Source organism: Eurytemora carolleeae, unplaced genomic scaffold (assembly GCF_000591075.1).
Source record: "Eurytemora carolleeae unplaced genomic scaffold, Eaff_2.0 scaffold13, whole genome shotgun sequence".
Taxonomy (NCBI): Eukaryota; Metazoa; Arthropoda; class Copepoda; order Calanoida; family Temoridae; genus Eurytemora; species Eurytemora carolleeae.
The window spans coordinates 702689-728438 of NW_019402181.1; the positions used below are offsets into that span (position 1 = coordinate 702689).

Sequence of the window (25750 nt, forward strand, 5' to 3'; positions counted from 1 at the left end):
ACTTTTGACTGGGCCTGTGCTCCGCGAACAAATAGTCTTTCTCGACTGATTGACTTTTCTCATACACTATAATAGGTGGTTTACAATGTGTTGCCGTTTTGTGTGAACTGGCTTTGTGCAAGAAACATGATATTATATTAATTAAGTTCTTCGGGGCACAGGTTCTTTTATCATTGTAGAATAATGTTTTGTACCCCGTCTTTGTCTCTCTCTCTACATTTGTCATGATTGTGTAAGTATTAATTTTGAAGCCTTTTTAATAACATTTTATATGTAATGAATTAATTGGAAATATTATAAACAGTTTTTTTTTCTCTCTATGATTTATGATGCTGTTAATTTTTAAAAAGAAATGAAATGTTTTTTCTTAAAGTGTTCTAATATTCAAATCATAAATATTGAATCCTCGTATTTTTCATATTTATCTTAACTTAAAAAAAGAAAATCTCTGATTATTCCGTTCTTAAATATTATTTTTTCAACACAGAAATATGTTTAAACCTCGCAGATCTTATTTCTGTCAAAATGAATCTGACATTTTTCAGAATTCCAAAATGGCCGCCATGTCAAAGGAAGAATACCTCAAGAAATATCTATCAGCTGACTTAACAGTAGAGAAGAAGAAGAAAAAGAAAAAGAAGGAAAAAATTAAAACAATTCAGCCAAGGTTGTAAAAATCTTAATGAAGTTGGAACACAAATTTTAAAGTTATGAATTAAAATAATTAAATAGCTTAAAAATTTATATTCCTTTTCCATATTACATCTTTGTCATTTAAATAAAAGGTTGAATAAAAAGACCTTAGTTGTAAAGATATATTGATATTGATTGATAGTATGGATACTTATTGATTGACTATTTACTGATTGATTGATAGGTTGGTATGTTGATTGACTGATTGATTGACTGATTGATTGATTGTCAGGATGCGTATTATTGACGAGGATGCTGATGTACCGGTTAATTACGAGGAGCCGGTGAGATAAATAAAGCTAAATAAATAAATGTTCTTCTACTATTACTTTCTTACTTTCCTCCTTTCCATTTTTAAGTTCTTTTTTTTTAATTACTCTTTAAAGGACTGTAAAAGTAATTTCAATTGATCCTCTATTGATAGTGAGGCTGGGCTGGGGCAGGTTTGTTTAATAACGTTACTTGCGCATTTCTTGCTTAAGAAACAATGGAGAAATTAACAGAATTGAACATTCAAATCGACATTTTCTTCCACATTAATCTGAATATTGATCAGATTAAGGTTTCAAGGGAACTGTTATTATTTGGCATACCCTTCCTTAAAAGCCACTGTCCCTTTCAGAATTCAAAAACGGATTTTTTCAAAGAAGAGATCAAATACCCCACCCCACATAATACATTCTTATTTACCTCTCTTAATGACCTATCAAGAAATTATTTCTTGTTTTATCTTTTTTCTCAATTCAAGATATTTTAGAGAATTGTGCTTTCTGATGATGAGGAGGATGATTTTGAGTTGAAGCCGACTATTTCACACATGGAGGTAATTCTCGTATATTGATGCTGCTACGATGAGCCGGAAGAAGATTTAGAACTGAGAACTTGAGGGGTGTAAATATTTAATTTAAGAATTATTGGACACAGAACTAAATTCATATAAACAATATTAACATTGAAAATAAATATTTTTTACAGTGTACGAAGGCCTAGCTTTTGAATTCACCAATGTCTCTTAAAATCTAATCACTCTCATCGCCTGATCTAATTTCCGAAAAATTACCCATTTTTATGACATTTTGACGTTTTGGCCCCACTTTCCATGGAGAGTAATTATTTTGTTTTCAGGATGAAAGACCAGAAGAAGTGAAAATTTATGAAGAATTTAACAAGTCTGGACGGTGGAAAACTTTTGAAGGTTCATTTTTTAATTTAATAATTTCAATTTTAAATAAATAAGAAAACTTGAAAATAATTCAGGAGAAAATCTAACAACTAAACTACTGGTGGAGGAGATAATCAAGCTTGAACCTGGTATCAAGGAAGAACCCCCTGATCTAGACGAGAACGGGTTCGACACAAAGAAGAAGAAAAAGAATAAGAAGAAAAAACCCAATGTTGATGTAAAGAAAGAACCTTTATCCCCACTCTCACGGGACTTGTTAAGAAACTCTAGTGTTGAGAGGCGTATAAAACGTGAAGTAGATTCGGACGATTCACCGCCAAGGCGTAGACATGATAGTGATAATGACTCGTCGCCACCACGACGTCGACATGATTCCGACGCGTCACCAGTGAGAAGAAGGCATGATTCTGATGCGTCACCCCCAAGACGGCGTCATAATTCCGACGCATCGCCTCCTAGAAAATCTGTGAAAAATAAATCAGACTCTGACGCTTCTCCCCCGCGTAAAAGGCGTAAGGATTCCGATTCTGACGCATCGCCACCACGGCGGAAGCGCGCAAATTCCGATTCTGATTTATCGCCGCCAAGAAAGGGTGGCGGCAGTGATTCTGACATGTCGCCACCACGACAAGGTGATAAGATGGCCAAGACATTGGACGGTAAAAGAGCCGGACTACAGAGGGCTGGGGACCTTAAGGACGAACTACTTGCAATTAGGAAAAAAATAAACTTAATAATTTCTTTTTAAATTTTGGTTGAAAAGTATTAAGATTTAAAGTAATTATGAGTACTCAACTTTGAGGTAGCAACTTTAATATAGATTAAAATTAATATAATTTTTCATTTACGAATTTCCGGTCGTCAAAGCTTTGATCTCAGACTTAATCTTGTTGGAAGTATTTGATAAAGTTTATTGTGTGTACACAGACGGAAGGAGGCTGCCATGTTTGAGAGTATGGACGTGAAAGTATCTGGACGGTTTGCAGAGACCAAGGTGCGAGGTCGGGCCAAGGAGGAGGAGGAGAAGAAGAGATTGGAGAAGGAGAAGAAGGAGGTGCCGGAGGAGATCAAGAGGAAGTTCGAGCAATGGAATCGGTGAGCAAACAGTTTTTTAGCTTTAGTGGCAATTTAAAACGGGAATTCATAGAAACTGGGAGTATTATTGAAGATATTTACCCCACTCCATTGAATAAAAATCATTTTTCTTTACTTCCTCAGAAAGTATGTAAGAAAATAATTTTTCGAGTAAAAATGACAGTTTAACAATAAATCTACCCTTAAATGTCATTGAACGTTTAGGTAACCAAGCATAAATGTGCATTAATAATTCTAATAACAACCAACTTTTTTTGCTTTCTTATCATTAGATTCCACTGAGCGAAGATTACAGGGCGTGTTTATTTGCCTGAAAAATATTCCCCCCCCCCCTCCCCCACTTATGAAAATTATTTTAGGAGTTTTTTGACTGAATTGTTAATTTGTACTAATTATAATTGAAAGGTGAAATGGTGAAATGGAGAAATTAGTAATTTTAGTTTGTTTGTTCAGGGGTGTCCACCAGGTGAAAAAGAGTATGGACCAGCTCGAGGACAACCTCTACGAGATGTCGAAACCCCTCACCAGGACAGAGGACGATGTGGACAGGGATATTATGCTTAAAGAACAGGTCAGAGAAGTTTAAAAAGTGTGTGTATCCTTAGTTTTAAATCTGGTTCTTGACAAGCTATTGAATATTGATGAATGAACAGCATTTTAGGATTCCTATACGTGGGATATATTTTTATTTTAAACATGGTTATTGTTTCAGATAGATTTTTATGGCAAGTTGGTTTGTTTGATTTTAGTATTATAGACATAAAAAAATTAGGATGAAGTTTATGAAGCATTTTTCAGTTAATTAATATCAATTCTGTTTTTTTATGTGTTACTTTGTTTTGTATTTTGTTCCATTGGTCTTGACTAAATTTTGAATAAAATCTAGGAAAGAGAAGAAGACCCAATGGCGGAATATATGAGAAAAAAGAAAGAAAAGGTAAAAGAAAATTTCACACAAAAAAAACATTTATACTCTCTTAAGCTCACAGAAATGGTATCTCAACATAAGCTAACAATTGAATACGTTTAAAGATTTTAATTTTGAATTTATATTTAAAAAATTACTTTACATTTTTAATTTTTTTATAGATCCAGGGTAAAGTGAAAAAGCTTCCAAAATATTCAGGACCCCAACCCCCAGCGAACAGGTATACATTCATCAGTTTTAATTTAGAAGATGAAATTCAGTTTGTTGATTGGTCGATTTGTTTATTGTTTGCTTTATTGCATTGCATTAATAAATGAACTTTTTGATTGATTTTTAGTATGATTGTTTGAATGAATGATGCAACAATTCATTTAATTATGATTTATTGATCGGAAGGATGAAGGAATAAATCTTTCAATGATTAATAAATAAAAAATGATCACTTTATAAATGATTGATTGATTTTTTAAAGATTCCGGATATGGCCAGGATATCGATGGGATGGGGTGGTTCGAACTAACGGGTTTGAAGAGAAACTACTCACTAAAGATATTGACAGGTAACCAGGGCTGTTCTTTAATTTATGTTTTTCTAATATCTAGAACCTATTTTGTCGAATTTTCTTTTCTTTTAAATAATTTTTAATTTCAGGCATGCGAAAGAGATGGAGGCATATCAATGGAACTTGGAGGCTGAATAGTATTTCTATGAAAATAAATATTCGCGCATTTTGTTGATTCCTTCCTTCTTTCAGAGAAAATGATGAAAATTTGCGGCATACTGCTCTGCACACGAAACAACAAGAAACAAATGACATCATTAATATCAAATTTTAAACGCTCGATAGGAAACAATTCGGACTATTTTATTACGACTCCAATATTTTATGTCAATTCTGCGCCGCATATTGGTCATCTTTACTCAGCTTTGTTGGCAGATGCACATTATAGATTTAGGTAATTTTAATGATATTGGTGGTTTCACTGGATTAAGGCTATTTGGTTTCCAGTTGTCGAAGTTAAAAATTTGTTTCAGATTTTTTCAGAATATCAATGACGCAGTTAATTTATGTTTCAATTGGACTAAAATTTCATTTTCCCCGCCAGGTATATTTAGTACAAATGATCATTAGTGCAATTGATCAGGAATACTAAATTATTTGTTAAAACTAACTATTTTTTTTGTTCTGTAATTTTTAGTGCAAATGAACATTTCTAACAAAAAATTTGTTCAAACGGACTAATGTTTTTTCTGTAAATATTAGTGCAAATAAACATTTTTTTCATTTGCAGTAAAATATATTAATTTGTACTAATTATAATTGAAAGGTAAAATGGTGAAATTAGTAATTTTAGTTTGATAGAACATTTTTTTGTTAAATTTGCACTAAAATACATTCATTTGTACTAACTTCAATTTCACCCACACTTTTAGCTTTAGTACAATCGAACATTTTTTGTTCATTCCTACTAAATTATGCTCATTTCTCCTAATTAATTAAATGAGGCAAATTCTGCTAGAATTTAGAAAATAGTTCTCCACGTGCTCTAAAAACCTTCCACGCGGATTTTAGTTTGATTGATCAATTAAGTGTTCACTCGCACTATAATGCGAATGAACGTTAGTACGAATTTACGTTAGTCCGATCGATCATTAGTGCAATCGATATTTCACCCTGATCTTAGTGTATTATTTTACCTTCGAAATATTTAAGAGCGCTAACATTGAACTATTTGAAATTGTGCTTTTTAGTTCTGATATTTTTTATTTTCTACTCAATGGACATGCAAAGAGAGATGTAAAAAAGCCACAAAAAGAAATAAATTAGGAAGCCCCACCAAAAAATAAAGAACAAGAAATGTATACGCGAAATATTCGTAAAAATTGAACTAAGGATAGAAATGTAAAATTATGATGGCAATAATTAAATATCTATCAGAGACTACTTGCAATAACAATCTAAAAACAAACCAACTAGTTGGGAACCCAGCTTTGCCTGGCAATTTCAACTTTAAGTCTACTCATTCAAATAGAAATTTTAAGTCAACCCAAAAACATTACTGTGGTTCTGCTAAGTTCCTCAACCGAAATTTGAGGCATACTGCGCAAGGGGTTCCTAGAGTTATGATCTGCCATACAAACAACTAAAAAGAGCAATAGAGATTACGTCTATATCCTATATAGATACATATAACGATTGAGTAATGAGCCTAACTAGATTTTCTGTAAAGATTGGGGATTTCTAAAAATCATCGATTAAATGTAAGATTATGATAAAACGAAATGGGCAATAAATAAATTTTCCTAGTTTCCATAAATTTCTCTAGGAAATGAAAGAAACATGGAATATTCTCTATTTCTAGGAGATTAAAGGAACCTAATAAACCTGGAATATTCTCTATTTCTAGGAGATTAAAGGAACCTAAGAAACCTGGAATATTCCCTATTTCTAGGAGATTAAAGGAACCTTATAAACCTGGAATATTTTCTATTTCAAGAAGATTTAACAAACCTAATAAACCTGGTATATTCTCGATTTCAAGGAGATTAAAGGAACCTAATAAACCTGGAATATTCTCTATTTCTAGGAGATTAAAGGAACCTAAGAAACCTGGAATATTTGTTATTTCTAGGAGATTAAAGGAACCCAAGAAACCTGGAATATTCTCTATTTCTAGGTGATTAAAGGAACCTAATAAACGTGGTATATTCTCTATATCTAGGAGATTAAAGGAACCTAATAAACCTTGATTTTTCTCTATTTCTAGGAGATTAAAGGAACCTAATAAACGTGGTATATTCTCTACTTCTAGGAGACTAAGGGAACTTAATAAACCTTGAATATTCTCTATTTTTAGGAGATTAAAGGAACCTAATAAACGTGGTATATTCTCGACTGGAACGGATGAGCATGGATTAAAAATTCAGCAAGCTGCAGCCTCGGCAGGTTTAGTGGGACTCAATTTAATAATTATAATAAAAATGATTCTGTGTAGACATACTATGTTTTAAACTTTTCAAGCCATATAGAATTGTGACGTCAATGGCCAAGTGCTTGGGGCTGGATACATTTTTGTGCATTATTTTCAAAAATAGCATTAATAATTTTTATTTTTTTATTTTGTTATATTCAACCCTATGCAATACATCAATTTAAGTTTGTCTGTCATTGATAGCTCATTATGAGAGAAATTTAACGGACCATTCATAAATAGACAATGTCAAAAAGATGTGTTCGATATTTTTATTTTTTCTAAAATTCAAAATAATTTTTTTTTCAAAATAATTACCCTTGAATTGCATTTTTGTTATTGCTAGGTATAACACCAGATCAACTGTGTAGAGAGGTGTCTGGTGAATTTCGATCACTTTTTGACGAAGCTGGAATCAGCTATACAGACTTTATACGAACTACAGAACTTAGACATAAGGTACATTCTCAAGAATATAAAGCTTTAAAAAATTACCCAATTTGTTTTTCATTTTATCCATTCCTTAATTACTTCGGGGCGGGGGAGGGGGGGGGGTACATTGGTTTGCAGCGAATGCAGTGGGTAAATATTTTTTAAAAAATAAATTGCCCACATAATTCAAGCATTTTGCACGGAGGCCCTGGGACACATTTTTTAATTAAATCATTTTGCGGGGTAAAATATCCTATCTAGAAAAAAACATTATTGTAAAAGTTGATCTAATGTTTTCCCCTTTAATGCCTTTAATTTTCAATGTTCCCTGTCTCCTTGAAAATATCCCTAAACAACATTAAATTTGTCTAGACTGTTGTTGACAGTATATGGAAGCAGCTTTATGCGTCTGGAAATCTGTACAGGACTACCTACAGCTCCTGGTACAGCGTACAGGATGAAGCTTTTTTAACAAGTACACAGGTAGAGTTGTACAGTTCTAACAATTATATAGGTACTGTTTTACAATTCAAACAAGTACATAGGTAGAGTTGTACAATTTTAACAAGTACGCAAGGTACAGTTGTACAATTCTAACAAGTCTACATGTAGAATTGTACAGTTCTAACAAGTCCACATGTAGAGTTGTACAGTTCTAACAAGTACACAGGTAGAGTTGTACAGTTCTAACAAGTACACAGGTAGAGTTGTACAGTTCTAACAAGTACACAGGTAGAGTTGTACAGTTCTAACAAGTACACAGGTAGAGTTGTATACAATTCTAGCAAGTACAAGGTACAGTTATACAATTCTAACAAGTACACAGGTAGAGTTGTACAGTTCTAACAAGTACACAGGTAGAGTTGTACAGTTCTAACAAGTACACAGGTAGAGTTTACAATTCTAGCAAGTACAAGGTACAGTTATACAATTCTAACAAGTTCACAGGTAGAGTTGTACAGTTCTAACAAGTACACAGTTAGAGTTGAGCAATTCAAACAAGTACACAGGTAGAGTTGTACAATTCTAACAAGTACACAAGGTACAGTTGTAAAATTCTAACAAGTACACATGGTAGAGTTGTACAATTCAAACAAGCACACAGGTACATATTTACAATAAACGTTGTACAGTATGTAGAATTAACAATTTCACAGATAGAGTAGTACAAAGAATATTGTACCGTATAGTTTGTAGTGGTAAATATGAACAAATGTTTTAAGTTAGATTTACCACTACCAGCGTTTACTTTGTACAATTTGATTTTCGTGTCTTTTTTTTGTATTTGTACAGTGGAATAAATCCTGAAGTATATACTTTAAGTTTATACCGTATGGTGCACAGTTTTCATTTTTTGTTTCCAGAAGCAGTTTAGGCCTGAATGCCTCTTCATTTCAAATAGATAATTGAATATTATTTAGAGGCTTTTTATTGTTTTAGGTGGAGGAGAGGGATGGGGTTCATTATAGTTTAGAAAGTGGTCACAGGGTGGAGTGGGCGTCAGAGGAAAATTGGTGTTTCAGGTGGGCGGACAATAGTTCCATTAAGGATTGAAAATGTTAAAGAAAAAAGGAATTTTCTTTAACAACTGAAAGAATTGTTAAGTTTTTATTCTTTATTAAACAAAAACAACTGTATTTTTAAATTAAAAGGAACACTTCGTCTCAACAGACCCTTTTTATTACAAAATCAACCATTGAGATTATATCTTTAATCCGAGGAGCCATCATTATTAAACTAATGAACTAATGCTTACGTAATGGGAACCAACCTTAGGTAAACCTGCCTTAAGGGATTCCTACCTAATTATCGAGTAGTTCTAACTCTCAGTCCCCGCGTGGTTTTACGGGTTACAACTTTTTCTAACCTTTTAGCATAACCTAACCTTTGTAAAACTAAAATAAAATTTTATGTCGGAAACCCCTGTGGTCAGAAAATGGTCAGTTTTCTCTAGGTTTGATGAACGGGTACTCTATTACGCTAATAACTAATTTTAAAAGAATGGATAAAATATGTTTACTGCTTAAAGGGACTGTAAAGGAAAAATGAAAGGGGGTATAGGCTTAAACCTGAGACTACCAGGAGTTGAACGATACCTTTAAGACGTCTATCTGTTGTTCCTGTCTCGAGAAATTGACATAAAGCTGTGTCAGAATTATACCAAAACGTATATCTGAAAGATATACGTCCGTATCACGGGATAATAACACTACACTGCCATTGGTTGGAGTTCTGGTCAATTGATCCGGAAGTATGAATAATATTATAAATCATATCTATTTAAAATGAAAAATTATTAAATTCAAATAATAATAGGAGCAAACCTGAGTTTCTCAGACTCCTCTGGGATATCGTCGTTTTCAGATTGGTTGCGTATTTGCGGACTATGATCTGTTTAATACTACGAATAATTTTTTGGTATAATTTTGGTATAATTTTGACACAGTTTTTTATTAATTTCTCGAGACAGAAACATCAGATAAAACTCTTATAGGTCTCAATCAACTCCTGAGATTCTCAGGTTTCAGCCTATACCCCCTTTCATTTTTCCTTTACAGTCCCTTAAAGCCTAAGTTCAAGGTTAAAGAATTGTTTTGAATGAATTATATCATAAATATTTATTTTCTAGGTTAAGTGATCAGAAGGAGAAAATATTAAAATGGTTAAAGGATTGTCAACCTATTCAGCCAGCACAGTTTCAAGGACAAGTAGGTTTAATTAATTACTCAAGTATGTCACTAAATGTAGATCTTTGAAATCGTCCATTTCCGATTCACAACGGTACCCATAACAGCTTTTTTTGATTCACCGACAAAGGGTCAAACGACACTGGGTCAAACGACAAAGGGTCAAACGACAAAGGGTCAAACGACAAAGGGTCAAACGACAAAGGGTCAAAAGTACGACAAAGGGTCAAACGACAAAAGGTCAAAATGATAAAAATATTTTTTGATTTAAATCATAGGAAACTCGCATTTTTAATCCCAAAAATCCGCAAAACCTTTTTGAAGATTAAAACTTTAGTCTGATTCTGGCTTCCATAATGGTCGGGTTGGCAACATTTACAAGAAGACAAGTGTAAACAAGAAGACGGGTGTAAGCTATTTGAGGTGTCGGGATAAGATTGCTGAAAAATGCGATGCTAGAGCCATTCTTATCGATGAATCTGGGATAATTAAGTCCGTTAAACCCGACCATGCCCATGGAAATAGGTTTGTGAAGAATAAAGTTCGAGCTGTTGAGCAGGAGAAAATAATGGCTGCTGCAAACCTGCCTACAGTTGCCCCAAGAGCAGTTTTTGCTGATATTACTGGGACTGTAAACCAAGAAATGACGGATTCTGCTGCAGCTTATATTATATTATATGTATATTTATAACCTTTTTTTCATAGTTTTGTAGACAAAAATATTCATTGCATTGAATTATAAATATAGAAACCAATAATTATTTTTTCAGTCAACAAATTTGTACAGTGTTAGTAAAAAAGAATGGATAACAACTTAACAGGTATCTAACTGTCTAAATGATAAAAATATTTTTTGATTTGAATCATAGGAAACTCGCAACCCTCCTATCAATTTTGTACATGGATCTTATGTTAGACATGGATATAATTGACCATGTGGCGGCAGCGCTCGGCCCCTAGCCTGTCCTTGCCGCAGCGCTCGGCCCAGAAATTGTCTTAACTAACCTAACCCGTGGCCGCAGCGCTCGGCCCCCCCAGTCTGTCCTAGCCGCAGCGCTCGGCCCAGAAAGTGTCTTAACCTAACCTAACCCTAAATAATAATAAATAAATGGATATAATTGACCATGTGGCCACAGCGCTCGGCCCCCTAGCCTGTCCTAGCCGCAGCGCTAGGCCCAGAATGAACCTAACCTAATCCTAAATAATAATAAAAAATACTAACTTTCAAAATTTAAAAAAATTTGCCCCTTTGTCGCATTTTTTTACCCTTTGTCGTTTGACCCTGTGTCGTTTGACCCTTTGTCGCGTTTTTGACCCTTTGTCGTTTGACCCTGTGTCGTTTGACCCTTATGTCGTTTGACCCTGTGTCGTTTGACCCTGGGTCGTTTGACCCTTTGTGGTGAATCCTTTTTTTGATTAAGTATAAATAAGATATTAATGTTTATGATTTTGAAAACTGATTACTTTAATTGTACTTTCTCTACAAAAGTGACATGTGCATTTCTACTGTGGGAAAACATATAGGAATTTTCAGAATAAACCTTTATCTGAAGAAATTATTGTTCTGTGAAAGGTTTCAATGGTACCGTTATACCGTCTATACATGGAGGATCACTTAAATTACGACGACAGTCCCTTTAAATAAGAATTGTTCCTGCTAGGTTTCCGCATGGTTAGAAGATGAAAAGTTTGGTGATTTATCTGTTTCTCGACCTAAATCTAGATTAAAATGGGGAATATCTGCCCCAGACTCAGGTAGAAAATGTCGTGAAATTAGCACCTTCACTTCTCTGTAAGAAGTTTTTTATGTGCAAAAAATTTGTTCCTAACACTTTCTTCAGCACTTCAAATACACATAACATTTATTTTATTTTGCCAGTAATCATGAAGTATCTGGTACCCCGAACGGCGCCAATAACCCACCCTCCATCAGATTGATCCTTATTGCACATTGCAATGGTTTGTGCTAGCATTTATAAAAGCATGGCGTCTTCGCCTCTCCTGTTCATGAATGAAACCCCAGCAACAACCATCATGGTTTTGATTTAAACTTCCATTATTATAAGTTCACATAATTTTAATATGCAACATTAGAGTTATGTTTTAATACACAATTTTTATTTCTTCGTAGAAGATGAGATTGGAGACACAATTTATGTTTGGCTGGATGCTCTTGCAAATTATTTAACTGTAGCTGGATACAAACAAGGAGAACAAATTCCAATATGGCCGCCCTCGGTCCACGTGATAGGAAAGGATATTCTCAAGTTCCACGCGATTTACTGGCCGGGATTTCTGAGCGCTCTCGAACTGCCTTTGCCGCGTAAAATTTTAGTTCACTCCCACTGGATGGTGGACGATGTAAAGATGTCTAAATCTTTAGGCAATGTTCTAAATCCACATGATCTCATAACTAAGTAAGTTAGATTTATTTTATATAAATGATTGATAATTTTTTTATTTCCTATGATTGAAATTTTAATCTAAAAGATAAAAGGCAAGATTTTTATCAAACTTTTTAGTAATAAATGTATGGCTTGAACAATGGTCAAAGCATGATCATTGATCATTGATCAAAATATGATCAATTATTAAGTCATGACTAATGAGTAAAGCATGATCAACGATCAAAGTATAATCAATAATCAATGCATAATCAATCATAGAAGGGCGATCTTTGATCAAAGCATGATCAATGATCAAGACATAATCAATGATCAAAACGTAATCAATGGTCAAGACATATCAATGATCAAAACGTAATCAATGATCAAGTCATATCAATGATCAAAACGTAATCAATGATCAAAACGTAATCAATGATCAAGACATAATTAATGATCAAAATGTAATCAAGGATCAATACATAATCAATGATCAAGACATGATCAGTGATGAAACCATTATCAACTATCGTGATCAAAGATCAAACCAATATTATCGATCATGATAAATGATTGCTTGATAGGTATGGTGTAGACGGTACAAGGTACATGCTGTTAAGAGAAGGGGTTCCGCATATGGATGGAAACTTTTGTCATGATAGGTAAATACTAGTGTCATTTAAAATATCTCTAGGAAAGATTTGTTCTCTTAGTATTGAATGTATTGTTATAAATTAATTATTTACTTTTTAATAATAATATGATTCAAAAGTTTTTGGGAAATACATTTATTGAGAATATAAATGAGAATTTTAAAGTAATTGTCTGAGCTTGTAAAGGGAGACTAGGGACATGTTTCACACTCCCCTATATCAATTATAAGGGATAAATCATGGGAAAAGTTAGACTAGGGACATGTTTCACACTCCCATATCTCAATTATAAGGGATAAATCATGGGAAAAGTAAGACTAGGGACATGTTTAACACTCCCCTATCTCAATTATAAGGGTTAAATCATGGGAAAAGTTAGACTAGGGACATGTTTCACACTCCCCTATATTAAATAAAGGGATAAATCATGGGAAAAGTTAGACTAGGGACATGTTTCACACTCCCCTATCTCAATTATAAGGGATAAATCATGGGAAAAGTTAGACTAGGGACATGTTTAACACTCCCCTATCTCAACTATAAGGGATAAATCATGGGAAAGGGTTAAAGAATTTATAGTTTATAGAATATTATTGCTAAGGATGTAATAGTTTAATTAAAATAAACATATTCCCGACATGAATCCTATTTACTCCATATTTATAGAATGTTGCATTACCTGAACCATGAACTAGCAGATACATTAGGTAAGCTTGAAGTTTATTTAAAGGAACTAAACGCTTTCCGTAATATTTTATTCTTTTTATCTTTGTAAGGTGTAACCCTTTTAGATTTCCAACTTTGATTATGTATTTTATCAGAATTCATAGTTTTAAACATGAATAGTCTACGACATAAGGTTGCAAAGATATTAGAAAATTTGAGTTTAAGTTAATTCTTCAGTCCTTTCAGAGGGTTTAATTTTATCTGTTGAAAGGAAATCTATTAAATAGAACAATTTTAGAGAATCTGTTGAATTGATCAATTTTAGGAAATCTATTAAATAGAACAATTTTAGAGAATCTGTTGAGATCAATTTTAGGAAATCTATTAAATTGATCAATTTTAGAGAATCTGTTGAATTGATCAATTTTAGGAAATCTATTAAATAGAACAATTTTAGAGAATCTGTTGAATTGATCAATTTTAGGAAATCTATTAAATTGATCAATTTTTCAAAAAATTTTAAAAATTGATCAGTTTTAGGAAATTTGTCCAATCAGTTAGTCAATGTTACGAAATCTGTGGAATTGATCAATTTTTGGAAATTGGTGCATTTTTCGATTTTTATGAAATCTGTTGATTTGAACAATTTTTGTAAATCTGGCGAATTTCATCCATTTTTAGAAAATGGCTCGATTTGGTCAACTTTAATCAATTTTAGGAAACCTATTGAATCGATCCTGTTCAAATGGTGTGAATCCATCGCAAATAATTCCTGATTGGAATCCATGTTTTCAGGAATATGCTGCTTATTACACTTTTCTTCTCAAATGTATTCGAATATGTGGCGCCGGCTTTGCTAGTAACTATTTTAGCTTCTAACTGTTGCTTTTCAAATCGTCATTTTTTCATCGTACTAAACTCAACAACAATTTTGGAAAAAAGATTGTAAAGTTTTCAAAATTAAAAGAATGCGCAATTTTTTCTTCTTAAATTTAATTCGCTACTATAGAGTCACTAGAGCATAGGCAGTGTACAAACAAATTAAATTGCATTTAGCTTCAAATTACTTCTTCCATAAGTTGATAAAAAGCATATTTAAGAATTTTTCCACCACCTTGTCTAGTAGTTTAATAGATCATCTTGAATCCTTACCCGACACTGTTAAAACAGCATACGATACTTTCAACTTTTATCAGGCAAGTTTAAACGTTCTTTATAATAAAGCTCTTCGCTCATACATATATATTTGTATGTATGAATGTATGCTATGTATATATATGTCAGCAATAGCTGGCCAAACGGCTGGACCAAATTGGCTGACATTTTTTTAAGGGAATCCATTGATAGGCTAAAAATAGATTTTTTTTCAAAATTAAATTTTTATTTTCCTAGTATTTTTAAATTCTACTGGCAACGCCGGTCACTTGAGATAGTTTCACATAATATTGTAATTTTGGTTTTAAACTTAAACATTTAATCTAGATACGTGGTAGTTTAATCAGGCTCCCAAGATTTAGGGATTAGAAAATGAGAATTTGTTTACTGTTTAATTCATTCAATATTTACTCCAAAAAATTTGTCACTGATTGGAGTAAATTACAGACCGAAATCCTTTTCTTCAAATATTGTCAAAACTGTTCTTGATTTTTTTACTTTTTTAATCAAACGAAGAATTCACCCTATTTTTCTGGCCAAATATTTTTATTATTATTATTATTAGGATTGAATAATACAGTTGAATACTAATAAGCCCAATATAAAGTGAATTTGTCATGAAAACTTATATTTTTAGGGAATCGTGTTAATAATGGATGTCTTGAGATTAACCAACTTGTTCGTCCAGGTCAAAAAATAAACTTGATTCTGTATATTATATTGTGAATATCGTAAAGCGAGAAGAAACGCATAAAACTTTGGAATAGGAAGACGACATGCAAGTAATTTAGTGTATTAGATAAGATAAGATGTAGTTTATTGCTAAAAATACACATACAAGTTATAATGTTACAGGAAAAAAATCTACAACTATTTTTATACTGTTTACTATATGTATGTATTAAAGCAATTAGGTGGAGATTAGCTTTGAAATTAGATGTTAATATGAAGCAAATATGATTATTTATGACGCCCAAGGGTTAAAAACTTGAACCTAAATGTATCCAGAAGAAATTCTGTTCATAGGCATTTTTATGAAATATTAGCTTAAAACATTTTATGAAGTAAAATGGGTCTTTTAACTGTGTAAGTGTTGCGTTTGATATTCATTTCACTTGAGTCTTCTTCCTATTCAACAGTTTAATTGGTCAATTTTAGTAGATTTATCAAAATAGAGGTTTTTGAAAATTAATTAAAAACATTGTTAAAATAATCATAATTTTAAAATCTCATTGAATATATGTAGTGAGGTCTTTTTTGTTACGAATTTTCTAAAGCAGTCGGCAAAAATTTTGTTTTCGTCTTAAATCCCATTTTCTGATTTTATGAAGCATCCCTTTAATTCCATTTTCTGATTTCATGAACCATTCCTTTTTTGTGACAGGAGGAGAAGCCCTGGGAGTTGAAGAAAATGAATCCAGAAAGATTAAATTTTGTTCTGGCGCTCAGTCTCGAGAGTCTTAGGGATGTACATTTTGCTTTTCTTTTTAATTTATTTTTTTCTGTTTTATCTTTTAGCTAAGTCAATGAAAAATTAGGATTTTTTGTCAAATTTTCTAATATTTTTCAAAATACTAGAAGAGACTGGCAAAGTAACTTTCCACAAATACCATTTAGTCTCGTCCTTCATCACAAGCTTGATAGAGAGTCCATCTTCATTTTTTAGTTGGAAATTCTAAATAACTTTGATTTGATTTGATTTGATTTGATTTGATTTGATTTGATTTGATTTGATTTGATTCGCAACCTTTTATAAAATTTAAGCGTTAATATTTCAATAAAAAAAATTTATGTGTGAAATATTTTATCAAAGATACCTCAACAATTCTGAATTTTTTCAAATCCCCAAATATTTTTTAACTAACTTTATACATATATGTTTTTCTTTATGTCTATCTTTATTTATTTATTTATTTATTTGTCTATCTATTTATCAATCTGCCTACCTATCTCTCTATCTATCTATGTATTTATCTATTTATCTATCTATATATCAAGTTATCTAGATAAATACCTATTTATATATCTATCTGTATTTCTATCTATCTGAATGAAGTAAAATGTTAAAATGTGCCAGGGTTTGTGGAATCCTACTTCAACCCATTGTTCCCTCCCTCGCCCATACACTTCTTTCAAAACTCATGGAACCTACAGATACAAGATTATTTATCCATTGCAAACATCACCCTTGGCAAGAAAAGGGGGCTGCCAAGGGACCCCAAACGACCCTTTGTGGACGAGGTTTGAGGGTAGACAAGGTTGTTTTGTTTAAGAAAATTCGTTAATTTCAGAAAACAATATGGAAAGCATTGAGATTGATTTTGTGAAACCGGAGAAAAGTTCATTACAGAAGCTGTATATAGGTATACAAGAATGGCTTCCTTATACACAATTAATTTTCTATTAAACAAGATATTTTTTCGAAAGAAGAATCCCACAAACTTTAATTATTTCTTTTATTAGAAATATTTTTAGCAGAACCAGAAAATGAGAAAACATCAGAAAAGGCATTAACAAAATGCGCATTTAGCAGTAAATACAACAAATATTCTTAATTATTGAGTTTAAGCTACAGTTTACGTTTTATGTTGAAGTTAAATGTAACGAAACCTGAAACACAAAATACAAAAACAATAAGGGTTTTTAATTTTGAATTTCAAAGAGTACAGGAGAATTCAAAAATTTTGACTGAGTCGAAAATAAAGTTGAACTTCATACAGGGATCGGCGTTTGTATCAATACAGTGAAGACGACTTTTCTATTTAAGTTTTGATCTCTATCATCCTTTTCTCAAATTTGAGTTTACAAGTAAACAAAGAGAAGCTGTTAGTTGATAGCTTCTCTTTGTTTCCATATGTATGTGTATGTTTATGTGTTTGAAAGCATGGAAGAAGTCGTCTTCATTGTATTGATACATACAACGAGGACTGTAGCTCAGCTCTATATCTTTAATCCTTGACTAGAGTGGTGCCATAGAAACGGTTAAACTCCAAGATGAGTTTAAAATTAGTTCAGCTCTATAGAAATGAGTTTAGCTCTAGATGAAGGAGTTCAGCTAAAAAATGATATATTGTAGGAGAAGGTTGGATGAAAAGAACTTAAAACTAATAAATTGTAGGAGAAGGTTGGATGAGAAGAACTTAAAAATAATAAATTGTAGGAGAAGGTTGGATGAGAAGAACTTAAAACTAATAAATTGTAGGAGAAGGTTGGATGAGAAGAGCTTAAAACTATTATATTGTAGGAAAAGGTTGGATGAGAAGAGCTTAAAACTAATATATTGTAGGAAAAGGTTGGATGAGTAGAGCTTAAAACTAATATATTGTAGGAGAAGGTTGGATGAGTAGAGCTTAAAACTAATATATTGTATGGAAAGGTTGGATGAGAAGAACTTAAAACTAATATATTGTAGGAGAAGGTTGGATGAGAAGAGCTTAAAATTAATATATTGTAGGAGAAGGTTGGATGAGAAGAACTGGACTTAAACCTGGAAACATTGTTCTCATAAATAGATCCTTTATTGCCAGAGTTTTCCTTCATAGGATCAGGTGACAATATATTCCACTAGTTTTTAGATTTTATTTTTAAATGTCTAACCATTGCATGCCTAAAAAAAGTTTGTAGTGTCAATAAAAATCATGTGTTTTTCTACAGTAATATAATACTGTCCGTTGGAAGAAAGTGTAATAATTAAAATTATTGTTATAATATTGAAAGAAAAACTGTGGAATAAATTTAATAATTCACCGAAAGGCGCAGCCTGAGATATATTATATTTGTAAATGTAAAACTTCTGCAGCAGGAGAGCTTAGATAGCTTAGAGCTGTTAAGGTTAGCGATGGCAGTTGGTAGAGTAGGTTGATTATACTTTCCTTCGCGATCTTGAAATATTCCACTCTTGACGCTAACATCGGATTAGTCTTACAAATCGAAGAAATGTTCTCATAATTCTTAGTTATCAAAGATAAAATCACTCTAAAGCCATTGATTTTCAATGTATTAATTGGTATTTATTGTGTAGAGAGGTTAGCAGTGGAATATGTAGTACAGGGTCCCAAATACAGAACCTTGGAGAACTCCTTCCTCATCTAACCCCTCAGCAAGGTCTTCAGCAGAGTACTCTGGAGAAACTTAATCTTACAACAGTAGGGTCAATTTCAGTTGTTCTTGTTTTAACAAAGAAAATCGAAGACATGGAAGGGTATTCGGAGATACTAAGAGATGTACTGCATAATGTTTGTTTTGTAAACAATACAACTGTACTGCTAGAGGAAAATACAGTGGCTAAATTACATCATATTTCAGCAGTCCAAATTCATTTAGGAAACCAAGAAATAGCAAAATAATCTTTGTAAAGAATGAAAGGGATTGTAGACGAACTTTTAAATACCCCTTCATTAAAAAAATCGAAGATTTGTCCGATTCACAATAGTACATTTTAAACCTCTGTCTGATCAAGAAGGAATTAAAATTTCGTTGTTTTTCAAGTTAAATTGGATTATTTATAAATGTGGTTTCCTAATGAAAAGTGACTTATGTTTTTGTGTTCAGGAACCATGAATAAAATTGTCAAAATTCATCACTTTTTATGGAGAAATACCGATATCTTCCGCATTGTTATTCAGATAAAGGTTTAGTTGAAACCGTTGTGAAGCGGAAATGCCATAATAAATGGAGGGTCACTTAAATTACGTTTACTATTCAGTTCAGAAAATCCATTTTTTGCAAACATTTATATTTTTCAAAGTCAAGACGAAACAGGATTAATTATTTCTAGGATTTAAATTAGACAAATCTGGCTTTTCTTATAAAATCAACAGGCTTACAAACATCAAGGTAAAATCTATATAAAAAGTATGACTAAAAAGTACATGGACTCTAGGACTTAGTCCTAACAGTGGACAGGATCGGATCGAACAAAACATCTCATTCAACACTACTATGGTCTCATCAACCCCTTCACCCAATTAAACTCAAAAAACTTTCCTAAAATGATCATCTTAGGTTTTACGTGTCTCGTACTTCAAATGGAATATATAATCTGAGAAAAACCCAAATACAAAATATGAAATGTAGATAAAACGTTCAGTGTTCACCCATTTTAAAATGCGCATTTTCCTCCTATTTTTTTTATTTTTTTGGCCGCTCATAGATATTTTTGAGAATATGTATTGATTATTGCAATTTTGTCTGTAAATGGTTGTAACACTAGTTGTGTGTGGAATGGTTTTGGAATTGCACTAATATCTACAGGGTTATCCACAAAGGATAAAACTTCAACAGTCCAGAGTTGACTGTAATCCATAGTAATTGCACTTCCGTTTTATTTTCCAATATTTAAAACAGTTGATAACAGTCTTTTTATAGATTGCTAGAGTTTACACCACCAGATATATTCATCGGATGAAGAAAACCAAATCTGCTCCACTGGTAAGGAACAGGAGGGACAGCATTTTTAGTGTTTTGTCATGTTTGATGAAATGGGTGTGTGTACATTGTACAATGACTAAAATTGCTGTATTTTTGTGTTCAGTGGCTTTTTAAAATCATAAAATTGAGTCCATTCGTCTTTCTTTTCCACAAATTAATGGGTCTTACTTTCCAAGACCGTTATTAGTCTCCAGTAGGTTGTGATTAAATAGAGTCCCACCTTAGTTAAATTGAGGAGGGCTATGGATTTAGGGGGGGGGGGGTTATTCCAAATATCAGCATTTTTTAATATTTTTACTAAAGGTTGGTGGTGTAGAGGGATTATATAGCAAACTCTACAAATGTCTCCGGCAGAAGAATCAACATATTCTGCTCTCAGGTCGGAGATGGAAACTTTTAAATGGGCTTAGAATATTTATTTTATTCTCGTGGGGAGATTAGCTGATATGTCATGGGTCAGAATTTATGAGAATATTCAATATTGAGAGGGTGTGGTTTAAACTCATTTCATCTGTTTAAAAGTTTCCAGCTATGAGTAAGTTAATAATTATTTGATATTGAAAGAACTATCATAACCACTTAACCTTTAAGAAATGATAACTGATTTGCATATGGTTTATCTAAAAAGTATATTTCATACTTAAAGACCATGGGTTTCTAGAAAATAGTTTAATTACAAAAGACTACCTAAAAGGTTAGTCCTTCACGCTCTGTTTGAAGGTCCTTCTGGTTGTGGGAAAGGATCACTGGTTAACCGGCTGGCTGCAGACCTTGAGTGGCCGGTTATATCTCAAGACTGCTCAGAATTAGGTTAGTGGCAACTGTTAAAAATGTGATCAACATATATTTTATGGAGCTGAAGAGATCTATGGAAAATCCTTATCCTCATCATTATTTTCTTTGCCTTTGTCATCATCAATGGCATTGTTCTCATCATCATAATTATTAATCAATGTTATCGAATTAAAATTGTTAAGTTATTGTTGTCATTTTTATCATTTTCACATAAAACTGATAATCACCATAATTTATTATTATAAAAAGTGAACTTATGATATACCTGTAACAGGGTCTGGCTCAGGTGCTCTCAAACACATATTTGATAAAGCTGAAGAGATTTCTGCTCAGGATCTTAAGAATCCTTATCCTCATCACCATTGTCTTTGTCTTTTTCATTATCATCATCAATGTCATCGTTATCATTATCATCATTCTTAATGTTATTGTTATTATTATTTTCATTGTCATTGTCATCATCTATATCATATCACATATCACTGTGATGAAAATACGCCATAAATTATTTTTATAGAAAGTAAACTTATGATCTAACTGTAACAGGTTCGGGCTCAGGTGCTCTTGAACAGATATTTGATGAAGCTGAGGAGATCTCTGCTCAGGATCCTGATAATCCTGGAACTATTCTTGTTCTTCGAAATATTGAAACAGCAGGTAAACTGCTGAAGATAAATTTTCTAGACGATGACTAGGGGGTGTTTAATAGGAGTTAAGGGGACTGTAGGCGAAATATCAAAAATGGAAACTCTGATCAGAATTCAACAAGCGCAGTTGTAAGTGACGTTCCAACCAAAGATAACAATGCCCGATTCACAACGGTACCCTGAACAGCTTTGTCTGATCAAGTATGAATTGGATATCAACGCTCATAAGTTCAAAAACTGATTATTTTATTAAGGCGGGAATATTTTTTGTTCTCTCATGATTGTTATCATAATATATTGAAGTAAAATAACAAAATTTTAAGAAAACAAATTTCGTATAATTTCCTGCTAATTTCTACTTTTTTTCAGGTGGAAAGAAGGGAATTCATCTGCTGCAAGGGATTTCAAAACTTTCTTCTTATCTCGATAAATATAAACCTTCAGGTATCATTATTATTAATGTATATAATCAATAGTTTATACTTTCTTCTTATCTTGATAAATATAAACCTTCCGGTATCATAATTATTAATGTATATAATCAATGGTTTATACTTTCTTCTTATCTTGATGAATATTAACCTTCCGGTATCATTATTATTAATGTATATAATCAAAAGTGTATACTTTCTTCTTATCTTGATGAATACAAACCTTCAGGTATCATTATTATTAATGTATATAATCAATAGTTTATAATAATATAATAATAATGATAAAATGATTATTAATTATATTAAATTATAATAATATTTGTTCAGATAATATTGTGGTGGTTGTGACTACAACTAAACCTCAGGAGGTTAGCCCTGGTTTGAGAAGACCTGGTCGCCTTGGGGTCGAATTCTTCATGAAGGTCAGATAATTATTGTGAAAACAGGTAATTATTTTGACAAGAAGTAATTATTGTGAAAACAGATGCCGGTTGCTGAAGCAGTTGAGCTAGGAAAAGCTATTTTTACATTTTTTTAGCTCACTGCCGGTCAAAGTAGAGAAGTAGTTTTGGACAGGATAGGACAGGATAGGACAGGACAGGANATTTTTGTATTTGTAGAAATGACGAGGATGGTGGAGAATATATACCTGATCAAGAGCTGGGACAGGGACAGGGACAGGGACAAGGACATGGACGAGAGTGGACAACCATTAGTAAACAGTTAGCCTGGTCTAATAAGATGCAAATAAGCTTTCAAAGGTTTTCTATGGAATTCTAAATGTATCTAAAATTTACAAAACGAGTTTACATAAACATTAATTTAAGGTTCCGACACAAGATGAAAGATTGCGTATTCTTGAATGTTTGGAAGAACAGTTAAAGCTAAACCTAGAGGTGAGATCATTTTGTTATAAAAAAATCATGCTGAAAATGTACACTTGAAAAAAGTGTGACAAAACAACTTCACCGGTAGTTGGAAATCAATTTTTCCTGATGTCTCTTTAAGGCTGGTTACTTGGAGAAGATTGCTGGTTGCACGAGAGGATATCTTGCCTCTGATCTAGCTCTGCTGACTCGGAGAATACTTTGGGCTGATCCAGGTATAGCTTTATTAAAAAGGGACAGCTCACTTAATTTTAAGTGAGAGGCTCAATCTATAGATACATTCCCGATTCACAGAAAAACGTAAGTAGTTGAACCAGGTATAGCTAGTTCTCCTTTCAACAGTTCAATTTCTTTTCGTTGATCATTAATTTTGACCCCCGAGTAGCTCTATTAGACGTCGGGTTATATTTTTCCAGCAAACAAAAAACGACATGTTTAAAAATTAATCTTTATCGAAGCATTTGAGATTCTATCAATGTTTTCTGATATTCTTGAAAAAGTTTTCAGAGTTTCTATCAAAGCCTGCAGAGATTCTATCATTGTTTTCTGATATTCTTTCAAATTTTTCGAAGATTATATCAGATAAATAATGTTAGGGTCTGGTTGGACGGGGATACAGAAGTGTATTGATATCACTGTTCCCTCTGGTCTCCGACTAGGACTAGGATGGGTCAACCTGGAGACTATATCTTGGGATTCTATAGGTAATCGCACATAGTTCTTCATTCGTTTCGAAACATCAAGGTTTTGGGAAATTCTTGGATATTCATAAAATGACGTTAAATGTTCCAAAAATTGGATTACTGTTTTAAGGTTTGCCAAATGTGTACTCTGACAGAAGATATAAAATAAAATGAGTTAACCTTGCCATTTGTGAATTGCATTATTTATATTGTTTTTAATTTTTGTGTTTTGTTTTCCCTTTTGGTCGTCTTTTGCGAGATTAAAAAATTGGCACAAATAAAAGCAAACTTTAAGAGATTTCAACTTTAAAATATGATTTACATCTCAGTTCTTAAATGATTTAAAGAAATAAAATATATAGATGGAGGCATGCTTCATACATAGAATTTGAAGAAAGATTTCAAGTTACTTTCGAATTTTAAAGATTTTGTCCATCCATGAATTTAGTCCTGTTCACAAATATAAAGTATTATCTGATTTAAAGGGACTGTGAACGTAAATTCTTCAAGTGGTCGGCCCTCCATTCACAACTCTACCGTTCAAAACTGTGTATGATTAAGTACGAACTAGAACTTAAAGTGACTTACTCATATCTTGCTTCAGCAACGATTTAAAACTTATCTGAATTAAAAACGACGTTAGTATCTTTCTCATTATTGATCAGATGATGGTTTTGAATCAAGCCTGCTCCCGATTAAATTGCAGGGTAACTCAAACTTTGACGACAATCCTATTAAGATATAAAAAATAACCCCACCCCCCTCTCACAAAAAGCTTCCTTCGTATTATAAATTGACTGGTATATTGTACTAGGTGAATGGAAGATGTGAAGAGAAAACTTGAAAGAGCAATTGAATGGCCAATTAGGAAAATTAGCCGCAATATTGCTCAGAAAAGCTTCCCTTTTATTATAAATTGACTGGTATATTGTACTAGGTGAATGGAAGATGTGAAGAGAAAACTTGAAAGAGCAGTTGAATGGCCAATTAGGAAATTAGCCGCAACATTGCTCAGAAAAGAATACTACAGTAACTACACAAAAAATATCTAAATGTTCTCATTCAGGAAAATTTTATTTCCAAACGGATTCTTAAATTACTATTTTATTTTTCTATTGTTGTCTAAATAGTTTGTCTCCAGGAATCCAGAAGCATTTACCAGACTTGGTATCAAACCATCTAAAGGTACCATTATTTTTTATACCTAAATTATTTTTTATCGTTAAATTTTGTTTCCCAAAAAAATCAAATTAGAGACGGAATTCATATTATTGATAAAGGTATTCCTTACTTTTAATGTACATTGTACATTGTACACTTTAAACACACCAGTACAAGATATGATTTCTAGGTCTCCTACCTACCAATGTACATGGTTTACTACAAGCTATTACCAGGGTTACTACTGTACAATAAACAATGTACGTGGTTTAATACAGTATATGATTACTTGGGTTAGTCCTGTACAGTGTACAATGTACATTATTTAGTACAGAATATGATTACTAGGATTGTTCCTGTATGCTGTACAGCGTACAGTGTACACGGTTTAGTAATAAATATAATTACTAGGATTACTTTTGTACAGTGTACAGTGTACAATGTACATGGTGCATAGTACAAAAAGTTACTAATGTACACTATACACTGTAAAGCTAACAGTGTACAATTTACATGGTTCAGTACAAGATATTGCTAGGATTACTTCTGTACTATACCAACAGTGTACATGGTTTAGTAAAAGGATTGATTTCTAGGATTGCTCCTGTACGGTGTACAGTGTACATGGTTTAGTAAAAGGATTGATTACTAGGATTGCTCCTGTACGGTGTACAATGTACATGGTTTAGTAAAAGGATTGATTACTAGGATTGCTCCTGTACGGTCCTCCAGGTTGTGGAAAGACTAGACTAGTCCGAGCTGCTGCCAGTAATATTGGAGCAACTTTGCTTTCAGGAAACTTTCAACTTTACTATTTTTAATTGGGACTGTTAGTGTCATTGTAGTTTGACCCTTTCTTTAATGC

General features: G+C 32.6%; 3 protein-coding genes across 6 annotated transcripts; all 3 read left to right on the plus strand.

Annotated features, from left to right (window-relative positions):
- Positions 1-517: 517 nt before the first annotated feature.
- On the plus strand, positions 518-4630 carry LOC111718143 (BUD13 homolog). Of its 2 annotated transcripts, none has more exons than XM_023493653.1 (11): positions 518-667; positions 926-977; positions 1451-1516; positions 1819-1888; positions 1951-2593; positions 2804-2971; positions 3425-3542; positions 3858-3908; positions 4061-4119; positions 4372-4458; positions 4551-4630. In XM_023493653.1, the coding sequence occupies exons 1-11, from the start codon at positions 555-557 to the stop codon at positions 4597-4599; spliced, it is 1476 nt and encodes a 491-aa protein (XP_023349421.1). In that variant the 5' UTR covers positions 518-554; the 3' UTR covers positions 4600-4630. The 2 variants fall into 2 exon arrangements, with proteins under 2 accessions (XP_023349421.1, XP_023349422.1); XM_023493654.1 differs by having other exon boundaries at positions 1951-2590; positions 2801-2971.
- A 26-nt stretch (positions 4631-4656) lies between these two features.
- LOC111718144 (methionine--tRNA ligase, mitochondrial) lies at positions 4657-17143 on the plus strand. Of its 2 annotated transcripts, XM_023493655.1 has the most exons (15): positions 4657-4855; positions 6758-6846; positions 7218-7330; positions 7676-7786; positions 8744-8826; positions 9933-10011; positions 11652-11745; positions 12122-12407; positions 12959-13036; positions 13694-13734; positions 14412-14488; positions 14794-14889; positions 15486-15536; positions 16233-16312; positions 16926-17143. In XM_023493655.1, exons 1-15 carry the CDS (start codon positions 4659-4661, stop codon positions 17131-17133), a joined length of 1683 nt encoding a protein of 560 aa, XP_023349423.1. In that variant the 5' UTR covers positions 4657-4658; the 3' UTR covers positions 17134-17143. The 2 variants fall into 2 exon arrangements, with proteins under 2 accessions (XP_023349423.1, XP_023349424.1); XM_023493656.1 differs by lacking the exon at positions 14794-14889.
- LOC111718145 (cell division control protein 48 homolog B) lies at positions 17144-25498 on the plus strand. Of its 2 annotated transcripts, XM_023493657.1 has the most exons (16): positions 17144-17211; positions 18303-18396; positions 18870-19171; positions 19638-19684; positions 20216-20278; positions 20582-20657; positions 20999-21088; positions 21620-21730; positions 22090-22164; positions 22482-22576; positions 22982-23050; positions 23163-23256; positions 23638-23745; positions 24662-24715; positions 24866-24909; positions 25482-25498. In XM_023493657.1, the coding sequence occupies exons 1-14, from the start codon at positions 17148-17150 to the stop codon at positions 24676-24678; spliced, it is 1305 nt and encodes a 434-aa protein (XP_023349425.1). In that variant the 5' UTR covers positions 17144-17147; the 3' UTR covers positions 24679-24715; positions 24866-24909; positions 25482-25498. The 2 variants fall into 2 exon arrangements, with proteins under 2 accessions (XP_023349425.1, XP_023349426.1); XM_023493658.1 differs by lacking the exons at positions 24662-24715; positions 24866-24909; positions 25482-25498 and adding an exon at positions 24539-24613.
- The last annotated feature ends 252 nt before the right edge of the window (positions 25499-25750 follow it).